This window comes from Mastomys coucha, unplaced genomic scaffold (genome assembly GCF_008632895.1).
Source record: "Mastomys coucha isolate ucsf_1 unplaced genomic scaffold, UCSF_Mcou_1 pScaffold22, whole genome shotgun sequence".
Classification (NCBI taxonomy): Eukaryota; Metazoa; Chordata; class Mammalia; order Rodentia; family Muridae; genus Mastomys; species Mastomys coucha.
Genome location: NW_022196905.1, coordinates 223,417,919 through 223,432,026, shown reverse-complemented (window position 1 = coordinate 223,432,026; position 14,108 = coordinate 223,417,919). Strand labels below are relative to the sequence as shown.

The window sequence follows — 14,108 nt, the reverse complement described above, 5'->3', positions numbered from 1 at the left end:
GGGAGGGGAGCAGAAAACTAAAATGGAATAATACATCAACGCAAAGGAGCAAGGCTTCAGTGATGACCCCTGTCCATCCTGTAGGTTGGCTAAAGAGGACATGCAGTTCCAGAGGCTGGACGGCGTGGATGGCCCCCTGGGAGAGGCTCACGGGGACTTTCTGCAGCGCCTCCTGCCGGCGGGGGCGGGTTCTGTGGGTCCGCTGGGGCGGCGCCTGTCGCTGTTAAGGCGTAAGAACAGCTGTGTGTCAGAGGCCTCCACCGCAGCCAGCTGTGGCTGTGCAGATGGCGGAGGCGTTGAGTGCGGTTGTGGAGACCCATTGCTGGACCCCAGCCTGCGGGAACCTGAGCTGGAGCCTCCCGCATGTCCTGAGCAGGCTGTTCCCATCCCTGGACCAACTCCTGAACCTTTTACCACCGTGTCAATTCCAGGGCCTCGGGCTCCTGCGCCACCCTGGCTGCCTAGCCCTATTGGAGAAGAGGAAGAGAGTCCCGCCTGAGACCCTGAGAACAGGACCCCTACGGACACCTACCTAATCCTGCACGGGAAATGCTGGTGACCGCCAGGGTCTGCACAAGCTAGCTAGGCCTGCAGAAAGCTGACCTACTCATTTTGACCAGCGGAGTCCCCCACTGGGGCTGGTGGTTTTAGGGGTCCATATTCTCCCAGCCGCTGTTGCTTCTCGCCCCCTCCCCCGGCCCCCACTCCTAACTTCTTTAAGAGGCTTTGCTTCCCAAACACCACCACATGACCTGTTGGCCTCTGTGGTTCTGCTGACAGGTAGGTACCTTGTATTCTTTCCTTCCAGTGGAATTGTGACTGCCTACCTCATGAACTTGTGAGGATGAAAACAAAAATAAACGAAACTATGTCGCTAACGCAGTTGGCTTGTAGTAGGCACTCAATAAATGGTTAACGCTGAAGTTGTTGTCTCTAGCCAGATGATTTGGAAATTCTTCTAGGCCTCTTTTTTCCACTGTGCAGAGCTGACTGGCCTATACCTCCTGAAATGGACTAGACAGGCTCTCTTCAAACTCACATTTACCTCAGTTGCCCACCTAGTGCTATAGCCTTAAGGTGGGTGACACCACACCTGGCCTCCCAGACTTTCTTGATGATGTCCTAGTCATTCTCCTCCCCTCCCTCAAATTGTGATGTAGCACGCTTGGTTTTATTCACTGCTGAGAGAGAAATGCTGCCTGGTGATCAGAGCCATTTGAGTGCCAGACAAGCACTTGGAAAGAGCTGTATCCCCAGGCCCACTCACTAATGAGGGAGCCACAGAGCCAGAGCGACAGTTTTCCCCTTGCTCCTGGAACTCCAGATCCTGTGTGTGTGGTGCTGGGGAGTGCAACCCAGGGCCTCTCAGAAGCTAACTAAGCCAACACTGTGCTAGATCCCAGATACTCCAGGCTGGTTTGCAATTTTTTTTTTTAATTTCATTTGGAAATAATTATTTTGGTTTTGTTGGGTTGGTAGTTTGGTTTGTTTGTTTGTTTGTTTTGGTTTTGGTTTTTTGAGACAGGGTTTCTCTGTATAGCCCTGGCTGTTCTGGAACTCGCTCTGTAGACCAGGCTGGCCTCGAACTCAGAAATCCGCCTGCCTCTGCCTCCCAAGTGCTGGGATTAAAGGCGTGCGCCACCCCCACCCCCACCACCCCCACCAGGTTTTAGTTTTTTTGAGACAGGGTTTCTCTGTGTATCCTGGTTGTCCTGAAACTCACTCTGTAGACCAGGCTGGTCTAGAATCAAAAATCCGCTTGCCTCTGCCTCCCAAGTGCTGTTCCAGCTGCAATTATTCTGTGTCTATGAGCATTTGCCTACACTGTCAGTGTGGCAATGCTTGTGTGGTTCTGAGGCCAGAAGATGTTGGATCTCCTGGAACTGAAAACATGCACAATTGGGAACTGTCGTGTGGGTGCTGGAAATCAAACCCAAGCCCTCTGTAAAAGCAGACAGTTTCCTTAACTGCCATGCCATCTCTTCAGGCACTATTTTATTTTATTTTATTTTTGTTCCTTCAAGAATGTTCTCACTATATAGCTCTGGCTGTCCTGAACTTCCTATGTAGACCAGGCTGGCCCCAAACTCACAAAGATCTACCTCCCTCTGCCTCCTGAGTGCTGGAATTAAAGGCATATGCCACTACATCCAGTTTGTGTTTTTTTTTTTTGTTTTTTTTTTAAGATTTATTTATTTTATTGGGGCAGTGATGGCACATACCTTTAATCCCAGCACTCTGGAGACAGAGGCAAGTGGATCTCTGAGGCTAGCCTGGTTCTAAGACAGCCAAAGCTACACAGAGAAATCTTGCCTCTAAAACTAAAAACAAATCAAAAAGATTCTTTTATATTGTGTATGAGTGCTCGTCTGCATGTGTATATGTGCACCCTTAGAGGTTATCAGAGTCCTAGTTACTAGAGTTACAGATGGCTGTCGGTGCCATGTAGGCACTGGGATTTAAACCTGGGTGAGTACCAAGTGCTCTTAACTTTATTCTTTTCTTTTCTTTTCTTTTCTTTTGAGACAGGGTTTCTCTGTGTAGCCCTGGCTGTCCTGGAACTCACTCTGTAGACCAGGCTGGCCTTGAACTCAGAGAGCCAGCTGCCTCTGCCTCCCAAGTGCTGAGATTAAAAGCATTTATGACTATGCCTGGCTAGAAACTCACAGTTTTTGACTAAGCTGACTGGCCAGTGAGCTCTCAAACTTCACTGGTTCCCCAACCCCTCAAAGTAGGGCTATAAGCACATGCAGCCACTGTCAGATTGTGTGTGTGTGTGTGTGTGTGTGTGTGTGTGGCTGGTGGAGATCAAATTCAGCTCCTATGCATGTTTACAAAGCCATCTCCCCAGCTTCTTAAAACAACAACCAAACCTCCTATCTGCTGCTGTCATCTGTCAGTGTATGTTACTCACACTTTAATGAGAATGCAAGACAAAGCTGGGTGTGGTGGCACACCCTCCCCTTTAATCCCAGTGCTTGCTTGGGAGACAGAGGCAAGTGGATCTCTGAATTTGAGGCCAGCCTAGTGTACAGAACAAGTTTCAGGCCAGCTAGGGCCACACACAGAAATCTTGTCTCAAAAAAAGACAAAACAAGCAAACCAAACCTCCAAGAAGAATGCAAGTTAAGGCCTAGAGAGATGGCTCAGTGCTTAAGAGCACTGGCTTTTCTTCTGGGGACCCAGGTTCAACTCCCAGCACCCACATGGTAGCTCACAACCATCTGTAACTCTAGTCCCAGGGGAGCTGATGCCCTCTTTTGGCCTCTGCAGGTACCAACCACATATATGGTACACAACACACAGATGGGCAACAAGGCTCATACATGTAAAAAATTTATTTTAAAAGCAATGGTCTGTGTCCTTAGTGCAGTTTTTATTCCTCACCATTGTGTCTAGAGTACATTCATGATAGATTTAAAGTCTTTATTCTTTTCAAATATAAAATCAGGCTCCTTCCCAGGTAGTACATGAGGCCCAGGAGAAGAATCAAGAAGAATCACATTGCTAAAAGGAATAGTCCTATGCCTGCCACCGGCCTGTCCCCTTTTCTCCCATCTAGGGAAGCACAGGGCAGAAGTCAGGCTCAGTCAAGGTCAAGGGCCCAGGCGGGGTAAATGTAAACTAAAAGACTCCAGCAGGCAGCAGGAAGTCAAGGTCTGTCAGTGCTTGTCAGTGGGGCGGAGGCTCAGAGCCTGGCGCCCCAGGGGTCCTCGGCGAGCATTGATGGCCAGTCTTTGCTGTGCCAGGAAGGACTGGGCATGGGCAGGAGCGCGCTCTTCCCCAGCCCGATGCTCCAACGCCATGCCCTAGAGAAAGGGTACAATTGGCAGGGTAAGTGAGCCTACCTGAGCCACATGACCCAGATATAACCTCCGCCAAGGAGGAACCCACTCACCATGCTGTACCAGGCACTGATGAGCAGCTTTTCCTCCTGTTCCTGCCGACTCCGACTCTTCTCATAGTCCACCTGCCAGGAAACAAGAGTCAGGGGCTGGGGGTGCTGAGGGCTGCGTGATGGGACAAGGATACCCACCTCCATCTGCCGTATTCGCATGTTCCACTCCCAGAGCTTGGACCTCAGGGTATGGACTTCTGGGGACATCCCAATGGGTGGCCTCTGCTTGGGTTCCAGAGTCTGAAAGACCTAGGGATTAGGCAGAAAAAAAAAATCACAGGCAAGCAACCTTGATTATAATGAGAGTGACATTTTGCAGTCCCAGGGACTGATGGCACTAAGGCCTCACACGTGCTTGGCAACACAGCTGTATTACTAGCATCATTTTGTTTTGTTGTTTAAGACAGACAGGGTCTCAGGCCAGCCTGGTCTACAGAGTGAGTTCCAGGACAGCCAGGGCTATACAGATCAGGTCTCAAACTTGTAATCTTCTGCCTCTGGGTCACCATACCTGGATCTACCTCTCTCTCTCTCTCTCTCTCTCTCTCTCTCTCTCTCTCTCTCTCTCTTCCTACGGAGTTTCAATATGCAGCCTGGCTGACCTCAAATTCCAAGTTCTAGCTGCCTCTACCTCCTGAGTGCTAGGAATTAAAGGATTACATCTCCACACCTGGCTCTTTTCTTTCCAGCCTGCCTAAGCTTGCAGAGTAGTTGGGAACACAGAGTTGAATCACCCAGGCCCCTTGCTTTCCCTTCATGTTATATATTTACTTTTTTTTTTCTTTTTTTTTTGGAATGCTAGGGACTGAACCCAGGACCTCCTGCCTGCCAAGCAAGTATAGTTAGTGAGCCAGATACCCAGGCACATAGCTATATGCCTACTCTGGCAGGTAGATTTTAGACAAGGGCTCTATCACTAAGCCATGTCTCCAGCACCTCATTGGTGGATTTGAGGCAGAAACTCTACAACTGTGCTATGCCACCCAAGCTCCTTTGTAGACCCTCTGACACGCCGAGTACAATGGATTTGACAGCCCTTAGCGGCAGCACCACGCAGACACCTATGATGTGATATGGTATGGTGGTATGGTATGACAGGTGTGAACGCAGAGGGCAGAGATATACAAACTGGAAGGAGATGTGAGCTGATGGGAAGCATATGGAGGACAGTGGGACACCTAGCATCCTCACCGTGCGTGCCTTATCCACGTAGCAGCGGTATCGTTCCTCCATGACCCACAGGTCTGCATCCTTCTTCTGCAAACTGTCCTGCAGCTCCTCAATCCGCCGGGCTGCTGAAAAACAAACAAGGGCCCCCCACGTTACATGCCGCACTCAGGGCTCCCTCTAGCCCTGGCTAATGCTGGGCCCCACTTACTGTTGCTATCAGTGGGAGGCTCCAACTCCTCAATGTATTCTCGTTTCCTCTGCAGCTCCAGGTCAGCCTCATGCAGCTTCTGCCTGTGGGCATGGGAGCAGTGGGGTGACCTTCCATCTATCCATCTGTCTGCCTGTCCACCCATCCATCCACTCACCTCTGTCCATCTATCTCCATCCATCCACCCATCTGTAGTGTTAGAGATATAATCCAGGGCCCTGTCCATTCTAGACAAGTATTCTGCCATAAGCCACACCCCAGCGTCCCACTGTACTCTCAGCCGATTCTCTATAGCAGAGACACTCCCTATGCTGTGGTCCTCATCACCCCTTCACCCTTGGCCACCCTCTTCCACTTCTAACACTTCAGTTTCACTCTCCACCTGGCGGACAGGGTTGGTGCTTTGTTTTTCAGGATGTATTATGTGTTATGCTTGTGTGGGGCTTAATGTATGCCACACTTGTGTGTGTGCTTGGGGAGACAAGAGAGGGTGTTAGATTCCCTGGAGCTGGAATTACAGGTAGTTGTGAGCCACTCAACATGAAAATAAAATATTTTTAAAGATTTATTTATTTAGCCGGGCGGTGGTGGCGCAGGCCTTTAATCCTAGCACTTGGGAGGCAGAGGCAGGCGGATTTCTGAGTTCTGAGTTCGAGGCCAGCCTGGTCTATGGAGTGAGTTCCAGGACAGCCAGGGCTACACAGAGAAACCCTGTCTCGAAACCCCCCCAAAAATTATTTATTTATTTAATGTATGTGAATATATGCTCGCTGTCTTCAGACACACCAGAAGAAGGCATCAGACTCCACTATAGAGGGTTGTGAGCCAGCATGTGGTTGCTGGGAATTGAACTCAGCACCTCTAGAAGAGCAGTCAGCGCTCTTAACCACTGAGCCATTTCTCCAGCCCTCCTCTGTATTCTTAAGAGAACTATTTCTCAAGCCCCAAGGATATTTTTATTTTTACTTCTTGTGTTCTAAGGATAGAACCTAAGGGCCTAATTCATACCAGGCTAGTACCCTACCACTAAGTCAGGTATATATATATGTGCATACATACACATACATACATATATATACATGCATCACATATAATGTATATGTCATATATGTGATAGATTTACATCATATATTACACAATAAATACCATAATATATATACTACATTATGTAACATTATATATGTTTTATAATAACACACACATATATCCATACATTTTTTTTTTTTCTGAAACAGAGTCTCATGTAACCCAGAATGTCCTTGACCTCCAGTCCATCTTCCCTCTGTCCTGAGTGCTGGAATCACAGGCCTATCTGAGCATCCTCTACTTTTTCTAAAAAAGATTCTGAGCTAGACCCAGTGGTGCATAACAGGAAGGAGGCTGAGGCAGAAGGATTCCAAGCCCCAAGTCAGGCTGAGCTACAGGGAGAACTTGTTTCATAATAATACAAAAGAGGGAGTTAAGATCCACTTACTGCTCTGTGGAGGACCCAAGTATAGTTCCCAACACCCACATGGTGGCTCACAACTATTCTGTAACTCAAGTGCAGGGGATAGGAGGCCTTCCTCTGAACTCCATGGCTCACATAGTACACAGACATGCAGGCAAAACACTCACACACATAAATTAAGTAAACTTAAAAAACAAACAAAGGATTACCCTTGAGAGCAAGACGTGTTGTTTTAGTATACACCTATTATCTTAGCACTTGGGAGGTAGAGAGGTCGGAGGGTCAGGAATTCAAGACCAGCTTCAGTTACACAACATCCGGTCCCAAAATAAAGACTGAACTTGACCTGAGCTGACTGGGTCTCTTCACCCACAATTCTCCACACCTCTGTCCCAAGAGTTCCCACCCCGGGAGTAAAGGTTCTCTGCACTTACAGATGATCCTCCAGCTTCCTCTTCAGCAGGGTGGGCTGGGGGAGAGAAGCAGCGGAGAGTGAGGGGACTAGGGACAAGGTCTGAAAAGCTGTGCAGGTAACAATGGTGTGCCTCCCAGGGCCCGTACTCACAGTGGCCCTCTTCAGGCATCAGGCAGCAGGGGGGAGGGAGAAAGGAGGGTTAGTGAGGGGCACAAGAGCGAGCCAAGCAGGGAGGAGGTTAGCACTCACGTCGTCCGTCTTGGCCCCCTGCTCCTGCAAGGCCTTCTGTAGCTCTTCCACCTGCGCCCTCAGGTCCGACAGCTGCTGCTGGTTCAGCCTGGCAGGGAAGAGTGCTCAGTACTTGCACCTGGTCCTTGGTCGCGTGTAGAGCTCCCTTCCAAACAAACCGACAGGGCTCTTACCGTTGCTGTGCTTCCAGCCCATGGCGTGCTCTGTTGGCCTCCTCCAGGTGGCGCTGCAGCTCCTCCTGCCGCTCCCGGTCCGCTGCTTCCTGCTGGCACAGTCTCTTGTTCTCCAGCTGAAGCCGCACTAGTGTTTCTCTGAGAAACAGGGTGAAGTGAGTAGGGCTGTGTCCTGGACAGACTACAGACCCAGGTGAAACTCTGGGTCGAATGCTACCTTGCAAAGAACCCAGCCTACCTTGGGGTAGGAGTACTGAGGACCTAGCAAGGCCTCCGGTGGTTTAGGTTCTGGGAGCTGACCTGGGTGTGGTGAGGGAAATCAAAGAGGGCGGAGCTCCAAAGGAGGTATGTGGGGGTGGGGATTCAAACACTTGCATCCAGTTGTGGAAACAGTACGAGCTGGGATGGGGGTTACCGGAGCAGAGCCAAAGGAACTAGACACAGTAGGGGCACCAGTGATGCCAGCGATGGCCCCTGGTTCTCAGATCAGAGTAAGCAGGGCTAAAATGCACCTGGAGCAAAGCCATATTCAGTACACATGAATTTGTGTTCTGAACATGGATCCTGAAGAGGCAAAGCCCCTGGAAGAGTAAAGCCTTTAGCCGGGTCAGTGCTTGTACTGTAAGATTGCAGCTGAGGAGGAGCCTTGCCTGGCCTGGCCAGGTCCAGAGCCTTAAAAGGTCCCAATATACCTGAGCTCTGCAGGCAGGATCTCTGCTGCTAAGTTTTCCAAGCCAGAAGGGGTAGAATCCAGGGAGAGGTCTGAAGAAAACAAGAGATCTTCAGGTTTCTATGCATCTGTATGGATCTATGCATCTATGGAGACTGTAGAGTCTCCATCCCTGGGTTCTCTTTTCAAGGATCATCGTTTTGGGCTCCAGTATAGTTCCAGACCACCCCCAAGCCGGATCTGAAACTCACCAGCCTGAGCCAATCCCCTAGGCTGGAGCTGGGCGCAGCGGAGCTCCTCGTTGGCCTCCCTCAGGGAGTCCCTCTCAGTCAATAACCGCTATAGGGGCAGATGCAAGATGTCAGTTGGACCTCCTGGAAAATAGGCTATCCCAGGACACACAGGGTAGAGCCTGGGCTGAGCGGCTTCAGCCTTACCTCCTTCTCCTTTGACACCAGGTCACACTTTTCCTCTAGGTTTCGGCATTCAAACAGCCACTTCTCAGCCTTCATGGCCTCTTCCTGCCACTGGCCCTGCAACTCTTGCACCTGCAAGAGGATTCAATTCTGAGCTGGATTCCCTGGAACCCACGTGGTAGGAAGCGAAAACCAGCTTCTACAAGTTGTTTTCTGAACCCCACTTGCATACTCACACATAAATACCCAAACTCACACACAAAATATAACTTAAGAAGTTGGCGAGATGGCTCAGCCGGTAAGAGCACTGACTGCTCTTCCGAAGGTCCTGAGTTCAGATCCCAGCAACCACATGGTGGCTCACAACCATCAGTAATGAGATCTAACGCCCTCTTCTGGTGCGTCTGAAGACAGCTACTGCATACTATGCCGGAGGCGGGGCCGGAGTGAGCCATCTGTACAGCTAGTGTACTCATACACATAAAATAAATAAATCTTAAAAAAAAAAAAATTAGCCGGGCGGTGGGCGCACGCCTTTAATCCTAGCACTTAGGAGGCAGAGGCAGGCGAATTTCCGAGTTCGAGGCCAGCCTGGTCTACAGAGTGAGTACCAGGACAGCCGGGGCTACAGAGAGAAACCCTGTCTCGAAAAACCAAAAAAAAAAAAAAATAAAAATAAATAAATAAATAAAAAAAAAAAAGTTAGAGGTTGGAGAGGTGGTTCAACAAATAAGGGGTCCAGCTCCTCTCTTCCAGAGGATAGGGCTCGGTTCCCAGCATCCATGTGGTGGCTCCAGTCCCAGGCAATCTGATGCCCTCTTCTGGCCTTCATGAGCATCAGATGCACATGTGGTGCACAGACATGCATGCAGATGGAACACCCATACACAAAAAAAAATTATTTAAAGAAAGAAATGCCGGGTGGTGGTGGCACCCACCTTTAATCCCAGCACTTGGGAGGCAGAGGCAGGCAGATTTCTGAGTTCGAGGCCAGCCTGGTCTACAGAGTGAGTTCCAGGACAGCCACTTATACAGAGAAACCGTGTCTCGAAAAAAACAAAACAAAACAAAACAAAAAAAGAAAAGAAAAGAAAAGAAAAAGAGTGAAAGGAGAAGCTGTAGGGACAGCTGGGACGATGGAAGGAGAGGCAGCCACCGAGCAGCAGAAGAGAGGGTGAACCGGAGGGCCCTGTCGGCGCCAAGAAGTTGGGAGGAGGGATGCTTAAGAGAAGCAATGGGGCTTACAAACCCAGGCAGGGAAGGGGTTAGTCTAGAAAGCAGGATCTAGTAACATAAGAGGGACTGCTACTGAGTTTTTCTGGGAGTGGACCACAGTGATGGGGCAGGCCGTTAAGGGGTGGAGCTACCTGCCTTACCTGCCTGCGCTGAGCCTCGAGCTGGGCACGCAGGGATCCTGCCCGGCGCAGCTCATCTTCCAGCTGCCGCGTGCGCTCCGCGTGGCCGGCATTTCGCTCCTCCAGCTGCCGCACCTGCCGCCGGAGCTCCTGGAGCTCACTCAGGCGACCACGGCAGCTCTTTAGAGTGGCCTCCAGCTGCCTTGCACGTTCGGAGGACTGCCTGAGAAGGGGATAGGGAGTTGAAATCTCAGAGGCTGGCTGGGAAGTTGGGAAGGGAAGGGTTTTCAGCCTGAGGGATTTTGGCTTATTAGGGAAACAGGTTATATAATGGAAGGGTTCTCAGGAGTGGAACTGCAGACACGGAAGAACTGTGAGATAGCAGAGTGAGTGATGACACTTTGCGGTCCTGGTGGAGCTGTGAGGAATCTTCAGAATCGAGGCGGGATGGCTCACCAGGCGCATTAACATTCTAAGAGAGTTTAGGGTTACAGAGCGGTCTTTTGGGATACAGAAGGCACAGTAGGTTCATAGGGCGCTGCAACGATACGGTCTTAGAGGACATCCTAGAATCCAGGGACATGATGGGATCCAAATAGTGCACTGGGGTCTGGAGAGTGTTAGGAGGAGCTGTATTTGTCAAGGGTGCTGTAAGGTGCTGACTAATGACAATGTAAAACCAAGGGGGCGCCACACGGATCCAAGGGGTCTCTCAGGAGACAATAAGCTCAGGACAGTGCAAGTGAGCCTAAGTGGCGTGACGTGGCTCAGGGTGCCATGTCGGAGCCTGCAAAATGTGGTGTATAGGTCCATTTAGCATCTGGGAGTTGAATGTGCCATAGCACTAGGGGGCATTCTGTGCCAATGCTGCAGATATGTGGTGGGCACTCAGGACTTGTTACCTACCTCAGCTCATCCATCTCATCGTTTAGTGCTTGTGCCTCCTGGGACAAGCTGGTCAGTGCTTGGTTCCGTTGTTGCAGTTCAGCGACCTCACGTTCCAGTTCCAGGCAGCGTAGCCGATCATCTTCCCGGCTGCTCTCCAGCCTGGGGTGTCAGGAGGAAGATAAAGGAGGATGCCCTTTGGCCCCAGTGCCCTGGCCCCACCCATCCCCACCCCCCCACCTCCCGGGTGACCACACCTGAAATTCTCCTCTTGTAGCTGTTCTAGCTGTGATTGCAGGAGCAACAGCTTCTTAGCAGTGGGGCCTGGGGCACTCTCCACTTCCGACCCGCCCACCCTCTCTCGTAAGACAGCATTCTCTTGTGTCAGACTCTGCTTCTCCTCTGAAAGGAGCACAAGCTGTAGGCAGAGAAGATCGGTGAACTGAATGAAGCGGGAACCAGTCCTAGGTAGATGGGTTTGTGCAAGCGGCCCCACCCACCTGGCGCTCCAGATCTAGGTATCGTTGCTCCACCTCCTCACTCAGGAAATAGTACCTGCGGGACTGAGAAGGACAAGGTGGTGGAAGATGCAGGACTTGGGGATCCAGTCAGAAGGTAGGGAGTAGGAAAACTGTGTCTAGGGATTCTGGGGAGGGGTTAAGAAATCCCAGAATCTAAGATTGGGCTGAGGCCAGGCAGTGGTGGCACACGCCTTCAATCCCAGCACTTGGGAGGCAGAGGCAGGCGGATTTCTGAGTTCTAGGCCAGCCTGGTCTACAGAGTGAGTTCCAGTACAGCCAGGGCTACACAGAGAAACCCTGTCTCAACAAAAACAAAACAAAACAAAACAAAAAGAAAAAAACAAACAAACAAACAAAAGACTGGGCTGGGGTCCTAAGAAAATGGAAGAAGGAGGTCCTGAGTTCAAATCCCAGCAACCACATGGTGGCTCACAACCATCTGTAATGAGATCTGATGCCCTCTTCTGGTGTGTCTGAAAGACAGCTACAGTGTACTTACATATAGTAAATAAATAAATCTTGAAAAAAAAAAGAATAATTTTCCAAACGTTGGGGGTCTGGCAAGGGAAGAGGCTAAAATCCCAAGACTGTGATGGTTGGTTAAAAGCTCAAGGGTAGCAAGCCCCCTTATCAGATGCTCAACTGTAATCTCAGCTACAAGCCAGGCAGTCCCAGGAGGGTCAGAGGTTCACCCTTGCTGCCTGGACTACATAAGGACAAGTCTTTCCACCCTAGCAGCCCAGAGAACCACTGGTGGGGACGAGTCCTTTACCAAGTTTCAAGATCATTACCTGTGTATCAAAGTTCTCATAATTCTCTGGTGACAGGGAGTCAGGAGTGTCTTTGGTCATGAGCTGTGTGTGGAAGGGGTCATTATGGTAAGTGAGGCTCTCTTCAAGGATTCTACAGTTCAGCTTAGGAACCCCTTCCCTCCCCTTCCCCTCCCCAAGGCCACAGAACCTCAGATAACTCCTGCCCAGGGACTCTTTCCAGTGCAGAAAAAAGGCCACAACTTTTGAGGCTGCAGGGTTCTAACTTTAGCCTGCTGACTTGCAGGCAGAGGCCTAACCTTACGATGCAAAGCCAGGTCTGTGCCCAGAGGCTTTGACCCTAGAAGTGTCCCCTCCCCTGACCCTCTGGATTGCCACAGGGGAGGCCTTCACCCACCTCCTGGATGGCTTCCATCACTACATGTTGAACAGACTCCTCCAGGGTCATAATTCTTTGGATATATTCTGGGGATGAAGGTGAAGGTGAGAGGCTGAGACCAGGGATGGCTTGAAGAGGAAAGAGCATTTCCTCAGGGTATCCCCTGGGTGCTCTTAACTTCCTCCCCTCCAGCCCTCCTCATACCCTGTTTTTTCTCACAACTGATAGCACAGCCCAGTACCAACTGAAGCAGTTTGCCGAGTTCTGCGGGATTTGAGAACTCGCCAATGAGGCTCACATCTGGAAGATGCTGATCTGACACAGGGTGCCCCAGAACCTGAGAACACAGGGAAAAGGAACTTTCAGGGCTCACAGACTGAACCCCGTCTCCCAACCCAGCCCCCTAAAGTCCTTTGCAGTTACTCACATCCTTAGAGTATTCCACCAAGCTCTGTAAGATCATCTCCAGCTTCCTGACCTGGTGAGGCCAAGGTGATACCTATGCACGGAGGTCTAGAGCAATCCCCCATCCCCACCACCCCAAACCTATCTTCGCTTCCTACCCTGTCCCTCAATTTTCATCCCCTGCTTATTCCACCTTGTTGTTTGGCCCTGTTCTAAATATCCTCCTCCTTTAGGGCTGAACTGCATGGTCTGCACTTAGTGTCTACCTGACCATCTTTACTCACAAGTTCCAGAGTTAGATGGCATCTCACTGCCTGGACCAACTGCTGCTACCTCTCACTTGGATGACTATACCCACTGTTTCTCATCTCCCACCTTTGTTGGATGGGGTAGAAGTTCGGGTGATCAAATCCAGGGCCTTTGGGATGGTAGACAAGGGCTTTTCTACCAAGCCATCCCCCTCACACACACCAACCTTTCATCTCCTACTCTTGCTGCCTGTGTTGCATCTGTCCCCAGACAGCCAAGGGTGGCTTCTAGGTGGCTTTGCCAGGAGGTGTTTTTCCCTTGCTGAGACCATCCCCTGTCCTTCCGCAGTACTTCAAAGTCCCTGCCAGGAGTGGTGGCACATGCCTTTAACCCCAGCACTTGGGAAACAGAAGCAGATTTCTGAATTTGAGGCCAACCTGGTCTACAGAGCAAGGTCCAAAACAGCCAGGACTATACAGAAAAACTCTGTCTCAAAACAAAACAAAACAAAAAAACAAAAATAAAAACAAGGGCTGGTGGGCTGGCAAGATGGCTCAGCGAGTAAGAGCATTGACTGCTCTTCCGAAGGTCCTGAGTTCAAATCCCAGCAACCACATGGTGGCTCACAACCACCTGTAATGAGATCTGACACCCTCTTCTGGTGCATCTGAAGACAGCTACAATGTATTATGCTGGAGTGAGCAGGGCCATCCTGAGTTCAATTCCCAGCAGCCATATGATGGCTCACGGCCATCTATACAGCTACAGTGTACTCATACACATAAAATAATAAATAAATAAATCTTTGCCAGGCGGTGGTGGCGCGCACCTTTAACCCCAGCACTTGGGAGTCAGAGGCAGGTGGATTTCTGAGTCTGAGGCCAGCCTGGTCTAC

General features: G+C 50.3%; 2 protein-coding genes across 11 annotated transcripts in view; one reads left to right on the top strand and one right to left on the bottom strand.

Annotated features, from left to right (window-relative positions):
• Best2 (bestrophin 2) overlaps nucleotides 1-923 on the top strand; it is a 6,609-nt gene extending 5,686 nt beyond the window's left edge. For 3 of the 4 annotated variants that reach the window (XM_031391113.1, XM_031391114.1, XM_031391115.1), the window contains one exon: nucleotides 85-923. In XM_031391113.1, coding sequence (XP_031246973.1) covers nucleotides 85-499 — 415 coding nt within the window. In that variant the 3' untranslated portion in view covers nucleotides 500-923. The remainder of the gene's footprint in view (nucleotides 1-84) is intronic. The other variant, XM_031391116.1, reaches the window with a different exon arrangement.
• A 2,397-nt stretch (nucleotides 924-3,320) lies between these two features.
• The window catches only part of Hook2 (hook microtubule tethering protein 2), a 13,085-nt gene continuing 2,297 nt past the window's right edge, over nucleotides 3,321-14,108 (bottom strand). For 4 of the 7 annotated variants that reach the window (XM_031340610.1, XM_031340607.1, XM_031340604.1 and 1 more), the window contains exons 4-23: nucleotides 12,987-13,037; nucleotides 12,764-12,896; nucleotides 12,578-12,645; nucleotides 12,202-12,264; nucleotides 11,390-11,452; nucleotides 11,147-11,307; nucleotides 10,911-11,051; nucleotides 10,026-10,227; nucleotides 8,671-8,781; nucleotides 8,485-8,572; nucleotides 8,256-8,325; nucleotides 7,564-7,701; nucleotides 7,391-7,478; nucleotides 7,292-7,300; nucleotides 7,161-7,195; nucleotides 5,277-5,359; nucleotides 5,090-5,193; nucleotides 4,037-4,147; nucleotides 3,899-3,970; nucleotides 3,321-3,809 (exon numbers count right to left, since the gene is read on the bottom strand). In XM_031340610.1, the coding sequence (XP_031196470.1) occupies nucleotides 3,663-3,809; nucleotides 3,899-3,970; nucleotides 4,037-4,147; nucleotides 5,090-5,193; nucleotides 5,277-5,359; nucleotides 7,161-7,195; nucleotides 7,292-7,300; nucleotides 7,391-7,478; nucleotides 7,564-7,701; nucleotides 8,256-8,325; nucleotides 8,485-8,572; nucleotides 8,671-8,781; nucleotides 10,026-10,227; nucleotides 10,911-11,051; nucleotides 11,147-11,307; nucleotides 11,390-11,452; nucleotides 12,202-12,264; nucleotides 12,578-12,645; nucleotides 12,764-12,896; nucleotides 12,987-13,022 (1,923 nt within the window). In that variant the 5' untranslated portion in view covers nucleotides 13,023-13,037 and the 3' untranslated portion in view covers nucleotides 3,321-3,662. The remainder of the gene's footprint in view (nucleotides 3,810-3,898; nucleotides 3,971-4,036; nucleotides 4,148-5,089; nucleotides 5,194-5,276; nucleotides 5,360-7,160; nucleotides 7,196-7,291; nucleotides 7,301-7,390; nucleotides 7,479-7,563; nucleotides 7,702-8,255; nucleotides 8,326-8,484; nucleotides 8,573-8,670; nucleotides 8,782-10,025; nucleotides 10,228-10,910; nucleotides 11,052-11,146; nucleotides 11,308-11,389; nucleotides 11,453-12,201; nucleotides 12,265-12,577; nucleotides 12,646-12,763; nucleotides 12,897-12,986; nucleotides 13,038-14,108) is intronic. The other 3 variants (XM_031340608.1, XM_031340605.1, XM_031340609.1) reach the window with 2 other exon arrangements.